The 9,611-nt window shown below is 38.6% G+C and overlaps 1 protein-coding gene across 1 annotated transcript in view; it reads left to right on the top strand.

The window, feature by feature from the left end:
* Window positions 1–9,611, top strand: part of AP2B1 (adaptor related protein complex 2 subunit beta 1) — a 179,822-nt gene that overhangs the window by 55,849 nt on the left and 114,362 nt on the right. Inside the window, exons 7-12 of the mRNA XM_006154420.3 lie at window positions 2,151–2,372; window positions 2,858–2,978; window positions 3,100–3,195; window positions 5,647–5,762; window positions 8,688–8,853; window positions 9,383–9,481. Of these exons, the coding sequence (XP_006154482.1) occupies window positions 2,151–2,372; window positions 2,858–2,978; window positions 3,100–3,195; window positions 5,647–5,762; window positions 8,688–8,853; window positions 9,383–9,481 (820 nt within the window). The remainder of the gene's footprint in view (window positions 1–2,150; window positions 2,373–2,857; window positions 2,979–3,099; window positions 3,196–5,646; window positions 5,763–8,687; window positions 8,854–9,382; window positions 9,482–9,611) is intronic.

The raw sequence follows: 9,611 nt of genomic DNA, 5'->3' as shown, positions 1-9,611 counted from the left end.
TATATATATTTTATATATATATATATAAAATGTGTATAACACAATATGTAACATGTCAGATGGTGATAAGTACTAACAAGAAAGATAAAGTAGAGAAGAAATCTAGTAAATGCTGAGCATTTCAGGTTGAAGGGTGTTGTTTTGTTTTGCTTTGTTGAGAGAGATTTTTGCTAGAGGGTTTGTGCACTCGCCAGAGAGAGAGAAGGCAAGAAATCATCCCCCAGGAAGGATGACCACACCATAATCCCTTCTGTAGTCTCCTGAGAGGAGATGCACATGCACCCAGTGTGAGGTTTTTGTTTTGTTTTGTTTTGTTTTGTTTTTGTTTTTTGTTTTTTGGATTTTTTTTTTTTTTTTGAGAGAGAGGTTTTTTGCTATAGGGCGCCTGTGCTATGTGCCCTAAAGAAAGACAGAGAGAGACAGAAAGTGAGAAATCACCCCTTGGGGGATGGCCACACCTCAATCCCTTCTCCTCTCGGTATCTTGGGCACGCACGCACACACGCCTGGCGTGAGTTTAAGCTACTAGGTCTGGAACTCAAACTGTGGTCAACTACATAGGAGTCCAGCGACATAGCCATTACTCCAACTGCTAGTCCCATACCCAATGTGTGTTTTAAGCCACCAGATCCAGAACTCAGACCACGGTCAACTACCTGGGAGTCCAGTGACATAATCATTATGCCATCTGCTGGTTCCAAAGGGTTGTATTTCTTTTTTCTTTTTTTTGGAGAGGTTTTTGCTATAGGGCGCTTGCGCTCGCCAGATAGACAGAGAGAGACAGAGAGATAGAAAGCGAGAAATCACCCCCCGGGGGGGATGGCCACGCCGCAATCCCTTCTCCTCCATTTTCCTCTCGGGATCTTGGGCACGCATGCACACATGCCCGGCGTGAGTTTAAGCCACTGGGTCCGGGACTCGAACCATGGTTGACTACGTGGGAGTCCAGCGACATAACCATTATGCTAACTGCTGGTCCCAGGGTTGTATTTTTTGAAAAGCGTGGTCAGAGAAGACCTGAGAAGGTATGGTATTTGTAGAAAGAGTCAAAGGAGATCAAGGAATCAGTCAAGTAGATCTAAGTGGTAGAGAAACACAACCTATGTATTCTGATCTTAATGTAGTAAGTTACTTGTGTTTCTAAGAGCTATCAAAATTAAGTTGATTACTTTTTTTTTCTTTTTTTTTTTTTTTTTTTGGGAGGTTTTTGCTGTGGGGGACATGTGCTCACCGCTATAGGGCGCATGCGCTTGCCAGAAAGACAGAGAGAGACAGTGAGATAGAAAGCAAGAAATCACCCCCCAGGGAGGATGGCCACGCCGCAATCCCTTCTCCATTCTCCTCTTGGGATCTTGAACACACACGCACACGCTCCCGGTGTGAGTTTAAGCCACCAGGTCCAGGTCTCAAACCGCGATCGACTACATGGGAGTCCAGTTACATAGCTATTATGCCAGCTGCTGGTCCCATGAAAATTAGGTTGATTTCTAAAGAATGCTCAACACAATTACATATGCAAGATTTCATGAGGCATGTAATTGTAGTGGCAGGAGATGGTAGGAGGGGGAGAAGTTGTGAGAATATTGTACTCATGTTCTGATATTTAAAAACAAATACCTTTCAGAAGAGTCCCTTATTAGTCTGAAGGCAGGAGGGTGGGTAATTTTTTCTGCCCACCAACAACTTCTTGTATCTTACATTGAAACCCTCCATAACAGGTGGGTTGTTACCTCTTGCTATGAAATCTCTCAGAATGCTTAATTTGACATCCTGCAGGTTGAATAGAAATAGGCTGTGAGGCAGGGAACCCTAACCTAGTATGGGATGATAATGAGGACTATAAAACAAGAAGGTAACTACTGATGTAAGCTCAAGTGTTTGGGATATTACTGATTTCCTTCCAGTTTGAGTATCCCTTATGACTGGTTTCTTAAAAACCTTCTCATGTCCCTACTCTGCCTGTAGTTTCCTGGGTATGAGTCTTCTGCAGTGTTTAATCTCAATTTTACCTAAGCATAGAGTTTTGGCTTTTCTAACAGATTGTTTAATTTCTTGATACTTGGGCCATGGGACTCTGACATATTACTTTATGGAACAGATTGTGCAAATAAATTATAATTCAAGGTACTAATTTTCTTTTTTTGCCCTCAGCATCTGTGAGAGAGTAACTCCCCGGCTATCCCATGCCAACTCAGCAGTGGTGCTTTCAGCTGTGAAAGTCCTCATGAAATTTCTAGAGTTGTTGCCCAAGGACTCTGACTACTACAATATGCTGCTGAAGAAATTAGCCCCTCCACTTGTCACTTTGCTATCTGGGGAACCAGAAGTACAGTATGTTGCCCTGAGGAACATCAACCTGATTGTCCAGAAAAGGTTGGAAAATAGTGAATTGGTGATTAAAGTGTTTATAACTTTGAATCAAGCTTAATAATATCAGTGTTAAATATGCTAGTATAAATCTCTTTTTAAAATGTGTAGAGATGAAAATGTTACATTGCAAAGCAATTTACCCAGTTCAGGAGACTAACAGCTGATATTGGAGTGTTCCTATAAATATTATACATTCCTGGTGTCACTCTTCAATCCAGTTTGTTTTCTAAAGGGTTCCTTTCTGATACACTGGTGCCTGCTTGATATGTTGAGGCTGTAATTTAGAGCAAGATAGTTGTTTTTCTAGCAGTTATTTTTGGCGATATGTATCTTGATGCTTAAAAAGGAAAAAAATATATCTTTTTTTTTCCCTCCTTGGGAGAGTGAGAGGAGAGGAGAGAGGCACAGATTAGATATTTGTATAGACTAAGAAGGATACATCCATATATTCCTTCACTGTCTTTGTCTTGTATTTCTGTGTATCACAGGCCTGAAATCTTGAAGCAGGAAATCAAAGTCTTCTTTGTGAAGTATAATGATCCCATCTATGTTAAACTAGAAAAGTTGGATATCATGATTCGTTTGGCCTCTCAAGCCAACATTGCTCAGGTCAGTCTTTAAGCAGACTCAAGATTATGATGACTTAAGATCTGGCCTTGAGAAAAAGCTATACTATGAGATTGCTATTAGAGAATCCTTAATGATTATCTACTTCCTGGATTTTAAACAGGTTCTGGCAGAACTGAAGGAATATGCCACAGAGGTAGATGTTGACTTTGTTCGCAAAGCTGTGCGGGCTATTGGACGGTGTGCTATCAAGGTGGAGGCAAGTGTCTGATGGTAGTTGTGATTACATATTATGGGGTTCTGAGAGTTCTCTTCAATTTTTTCTTAAAAAAAGAAATACGTATATATATATTAAGGTTTTTGCCTTAGGTTGTGCAGGTTTGCTGGAAAGAGACAGACAGAAGGAAAGGGAGAAATCATCCCCTCGGGTTGGTGGCCATGCTGTAGTCCCTCCTCCTTCATTCTTTTGGGATCTTGGGCACACAAACAAGACTCATTATCTTATTGACATTTCTGACAAAGCTTTAAAGAATAATACAATATTTAAATCTTACTCCCCGGTTAAGACAGATTTTACAGTATATTCCTAGAATTACTAGAAAGTGTTCTTAGGGCATATAGACTCCTAAAGGCTGAAAGTGCCATGTATTATGACTAATGAAAATGTTCTCCAGGGAACCAGCAGGTGGTGTGGTGGTTAAAGCACTGGACACTCCCACATGACTAACCAGAGTTTGAGTCCTGGACCTGGTGGATTGCTTTCTCAATTTCCCTCTCTCTCTCTCTTTCTCTCTGTGTCTCTCTCTCAGGTCAGTTAAAATAAATGAAAATGTTCTTCATAGGCGTCTGGCCATGTGCGATCCAGTGTTCTTTATACAGTGTTTAACCATTGCACTATAGATCTGGTCCTACAGGCCACTTAACTGAAGGTCATTAAGCTTATAGAATTGCCCAGAGTGTGGATTTGACTGTGTGTGTTTGTGTGTGTTTAAGAATTACTTTAATTAATTTTATTCATCATTATTATTATTTTAAATTTGACCAAAGAAAGTTTTTGTTTCTGTTTTTAAAGAGTTTTTTGCCTTAGGGCACATGCACTACTAGCTGAAGAGACAATGACAGTGAGAGGGAAAGTGAGAAATCACTTCCCCCCAGGGGGATGTCCACACTGCACTCCCTTCTCCATTCTCTTCCTGGGATCTTGGGCACCCACGCACATGCACCCAGTGTGAGTTTCATGCCAACAGGTCTAGGAATTGAACCACAGTTGACCATGTGGGAACCGAGCAACTTAGCTCTACTCCATCTCGTGGCCCTTTGGCTGGTTGTTTTAGTGATGCTATTTATCTCATTCTTCTACCCCATTAAGATAAATCTAGAGACTTGTTCAGAATTTTTGGCAATAATATCTCTTTGGTGATGTTGTGTACCTCCTGTTGCATCTTTTTTTAAAATAAAGATTTATTTATTATTATTGTTAATATTATTTTTCACATGAGTTTTGCCAGAGAAATACACAGAGAGAGGGAGAGGGAGAAAGCAAGCTGCCAGGTCCAGGACTCAAACCATGGCCAGTCATATGGGAATTCCAGCACCTTAACCACCATGCCATCTGCTGACCCCCTCCTGTTGCATCTTATCAGGAGGCACCTAGTGGGGTAAACCCTCATAGTATATTGTAATATGTGATACGTTGGTCCTGATTTTTAGAATCTCTCTTCTGGAATCCTGTCCTCAATAAGACAGAGGTAGAGAGAGGGAAAGTGAGAAATCACCCCATCCCATGGGAAGCAGCCATGCCATAATCCCCTCTCCATTCTCATCTCGAAGTTTCTGGGCATACACACACATGCCTGGCATGTTTTTTAAGCCACCTGGTCTGGGACTTGGCCGTGGAGTCATCACATTTTGTAGATGAATTATAGGCCATAGAAAAGAGCAGCTTATCTAAGGCCATAGACTTTTAAGTTATATAGCTCAAAAAATGGCAAATTATCTGGTGGTACTTAGGTTAAAAGACACCGTGTGCTGTCTCCTCTCTATGAATTCCAGTTAAAGGCCTCCTAGTTTGATTTATTCTTCAATTTTTATTTTTTCCTTTTATCTTGGTGTATTTTTTTCTTCTCATTTCTGGTCTTCCAATTTTCCAAGATGACTCTTAATTTGAACTGACCCATCTGTCCAAAATATAAAAATATACACACACACACACATATATACACATACATATATATAATTGCCAGTGGACATGTATGCTCATCAGAGAGAAAAGGGGGGATGGAAGAGAAAGCACCTCCCGGTGGGGTGTGGTCACATTACAATCCCTTTTTAATACCTTTTCTTCCATTTCTCCTTTCTGTCAGGATTTTGGGCATGCACGTACATGTTTTTGTCATGTTTTCAAGCCTCTAATGCCAGGATTCAAACCTTGTGAGATCTGTGTTTCCACGTATAGCACTTAGCTGCTGCACTGTGGGGCCAGCCCCTGTCAATATATTTTGTAATGAGTAAAATTTGAGAGTATATCTAAAACTTCCGTATATCTACATCAGATAATCTAGCCTCTAGTATTGCTTGATCAAATTAAATGCCTGATGTTTTACTTCAATTTAGTTGATGCACCTGTATGTTTCAGTTTTCCCTTTTTAAAGGTCGAATAGTATATTGGATCATCTGTCTGACTGCTCATTTTTTATGTTCCATCTTCCAGCAATCTGCAGAGCGCTGTGTAAGCACATTGCTTGATCTAATCCAGACCAAAGTAAATTATGTGGTCCAAGAAGCAATTGTGGTCATAAGGGACATCTTTCGCAAATACCCCAACAAGTACGTCCACATACTTCTACCTCTTTCTCAAATCACTTAGGAAATGTTTAAGGGATTTTGAAATGGACTAGTTAAGAATCCTATTTTTAATGTAACTGGTCATAATATAATACGTTTATTAAAAATCAGAAACAGGGATTAATACTTGAATTTACTCTCTGCTGTATTATTACTTTTAGAAGAATTGAAACTCTGCCTGAATACACACTATTTATTGGCATATATTAAAGTTAACATAACCAGATTCTTTGGTGGTAAAGTTACCATAAATAGAGGATACCTCTCTATGCCAGATGGTTTGGGTCTAATTTTAGTTTATGCCTATTACCCAGACAAAATTAATGATTGTGCATCTTTTCCTCTCAGCAGTGTGTCAGTTTGGTTGATTAATCAAATGTTATGGCTACTGTAAAAGCCAGGAAGGTAAATAGCTGTGCTGTTCACTTTGCATGTTACTTGCCATTTTGTGTAAAATTTTAGAACATATAACAATAATTTATCAATCCCAGGCCTTTTCTGAAGATTTGTAGCTACTCCCATAAGTATATGCAAAAATCTACATTTTTCATTCCACAGATTTTTCAGGTTGATACCTCTAAGCTTATGAAGCATATACACATGAAGCATGTACACAAGCATATACATATATATAGCCTCTAAGCTTATTTAGGTTTGATTTTTGAAAGCAAGTAAGAATCTAAAAGAAAAGGTCTCATAATCATCCTAAATCATATTTTGCATTACCCATAATAGAGATTTATTGTGCTGAAGCATCTAATTAGTCTTTTTTTTTTTAATGGAATTTTTAAATATAATTTATAATTTTTAAAAAATTTGACTAGAGATAAAAAAGAGAGACAGAAAGTGAGAAAGAAAGTCACCAGATCTGGGACTCAAACCGCAGTCAGCCATGTGGGAATCCAGCACCCCAGGCACCGTGCCACCTACTGGCCCCAACTTCTCATTATCCTTTTTAAACTTTTTTAAAAAATTAATTATTTAATTTTATTTATTCATTCATCCATTTTAATTTGACCAGAGTGGGGGGGGGAATGAGAAAGCAAGCCACCAGGACTGGGACTCAAACCATGATCGGCTATGTGAGAGTGCCTTGCGCCCCAACCACCATGCCTCCTGCTGGCCCCTCTCATTAGTCTTTAAAGATGGTATTAAATAAAGCAAATTGCAGTAAGTGGTGCTCACGAATTAATAGAAATATTTTGGCAAGGTAGTTGTTTATTAAAATTTGTATTTTTTTTTTAATTAAAAAAAATTTTTTTTTGGAAAGAGTACTACATATTTTCATTACTCTCCCAGAAAAGGGAGTGGCTTTGTTTCTCAACTTTAAAAAAGAAAAAAAGAGAGAGAAGAATTATTTTATTTAACTTTATTTATTGATTTTTAAAAATTTGACCAGAGAAGGAGAGAGTGAGAGAACAAGAGAGAGAGGGAGAAAGTGAGAAAGCAGGATTCAAACCACAGTCGGCCATGTGGGAGTCCAGTGCCCTTAACCACCACGCCACCTGCTGGCCCCAGTTTCTCAACTTCTTGATTGAGTGTGGATATATTTATCTCAGTAAAATTGGTAAAGAAATGTGTCCATTTCTGGTGTCCATTTCTGGCTTATGATAGTTCATTTATTTGTTGTTGTTTGTTTGTTTTCCGTTTTTGCCATAGGGCGCATATACTCACTAAAAAAAAAACAGGCAGTGAGAGGGAAAGTGAGAAATCACCTCCTGAAGGGATGGCCACCCTGCAATCCCTTTTCCTCCATTTTCTGCTTAGGACCTGGTGCACACATGCACATATGGCTAGTGTGATTTTCACAGTTCACTTTTTTTTTTTATTAATTTTATTTATTCATTTATTTTTAAAATTTGACCAGAGAGATGCTCAGAGAGAGAGAGAGATAGAGAGAGAGAGAGAGAAAGTGAGAAAGCAAGCCACCTGGTCTGAGACTTGAACCATGGTCAGCCATGTGGGAGTGCCCAGCACCTTAATCACCGTGCCACCTGCCAGTCCCTTACACTTCACTTTTAAGAAAGCAATCAAGATTCTGATTAATCAGTGGAAGTAGAGCAAGCACTTAACTATTCAGTCGTCCACATCTCATTACAGTATAATTCTGCTATTTAAAACTGTATTAGCCAAGGAGATGAATTCAACACAGTAAATATTTGAGAGCTGTAGATCTGCAAAAATAAGTGTTTCAATAACTTACTCTTTTTTTGGGGAGTAGGGATTTGGGGGCACGCACACATATACACCTGGCATGAATTTTTTTAAGCTGCTGGGTCTGGGTCTGGGTCTGGGTCTAGGTCCGGGTCCAGGTCCAAGTCCAAGGCTCAAACCACGGTAGACTACATGAGAATACAGTGACATAACCATTATGCCAAATGCTGGTCAATGACTTCTTGGGAGAAACAAATCATTACTGGAGAAGAAAGACCATAAAGATCCCTTATGACAATTTGAGCTAAGTAGATTAAGGAACTAAGTTACTGTTTCTAGTTTGGACGCTGTTATTGTCTAAATCCTTTTTCCTAAGAATAAAGTGGAATTTCTGTTTCTCCCTGCCTTAAGGAAAATGGAATAATAGTAGAGTTCTCTAATCTATTTATAAAAAGATTGTTAGAAATCCGAAGTAGTTGTATAATCTTATACTGTAGGTTCATTTTTCCTTTTGAACAGAATATCTGATGAATGTTTATAAAGATTTGGTTTAAGGTCTAGTTATTAATATATTTAAAAGTGAATTTAAGACACATATATTCTTCCTACTTAGAGCCTATACATTTTCTTAACTAAAAATCTTTATAGTTTGGTGGTTTGATGTATCTGTGGCTTTTGCCTTCAGCTATCACTATTAAATACAGGTTTTAGGTTTGCCTTCAGTAGTAACTGGAGTCCATTTTGTTGTATCAGGTATGAAAGTATCATTGCCACTCTATGTGAGAATTTAGACTCGCTGGATGAGCCAGATGCTCGAGCAGCTATGATTTGGATTGTGGGAGAGTATGCTGAGAGAATTGACAATGCAGATGAGTTACTAGAGAGCTTCCTAGAGGGTTTTCATGATGAAAGCACCCAGGTAAGTTTTCATCTTTCCTACGGCCTAGACCTCTTTGTTAAAGGTCCAATTTCCAGTTGTGGATTAGCTACCCATTCCTAATGGGCTATGAGCTGGCATAACTTAAGTGTTTTGGCTCTTGCCTTAGTGTGACAGATGATTCTGTAGTTTTACCCAAATTATAGCTCATGGTAAAAGTAAATAACTGAAGACTTTGTCAGAGACCAGTTTTATTGACATCAGTTATATTTTCATGTACTTTAAAAAATATAGGTTATTACTTGGCCCAAAATCTAAAGAAGCAATTTTCGATGCCAAAAATATAATTCAAAAATAGAAGGCTAGTGATTTTTCAGTTAAATATCTCTATATTTCAGCTTAATGTATACCTTTGCTGCTATTGATACTGACTGAGGTTAACTTTTTGTCTCTTCACTGAAATCAGAAAGATCCCACAGTAATTTATATTTGGGGAAATACCACTTTGGAAGTGATGGCAGGGCATAATAAAAGTACCTTTCTTTCATCTTATCAAATTATGCCTGTTTAGGTGCAGCTCACCCTGCTTACTGCCATAGTGAAACTATTTCTCAAGAAACCATCAGAAACACAGGAGCTAGTCCAGCAGGTCTTGAGTTTGGCAACACAGGTAAGAAATCTGGAAAAAGCAAGGGGTCAATGTGTCTTGTTTTAAATTGTAGGAAATTAAACTCTTAGCAGGAAGGTTCATTTGGTACAGCTTTTTTTTTTTTTTTAAACTTTATTTATTTATTTATTTT

This window comes from Tupaia chinensis, unplaced genomic scaffold, assembly GCF_000334495.1.
Source record: "Tupaia chinensis unplaced genomic scaffold, TupChi_1.0 Scaffold000407_4, whole genome shotgun sequence".
NCBI classification, from domain to species: domain Eukaryota; kingdom Metazoa; phylum Chordata; class Mammalia; order Scandentia; family Tupaiidae; genus Tupaia; species Tupaia belangeri.
This window is presented reverse-complemented; position numbering and strand designations above follow the sequence as displayed.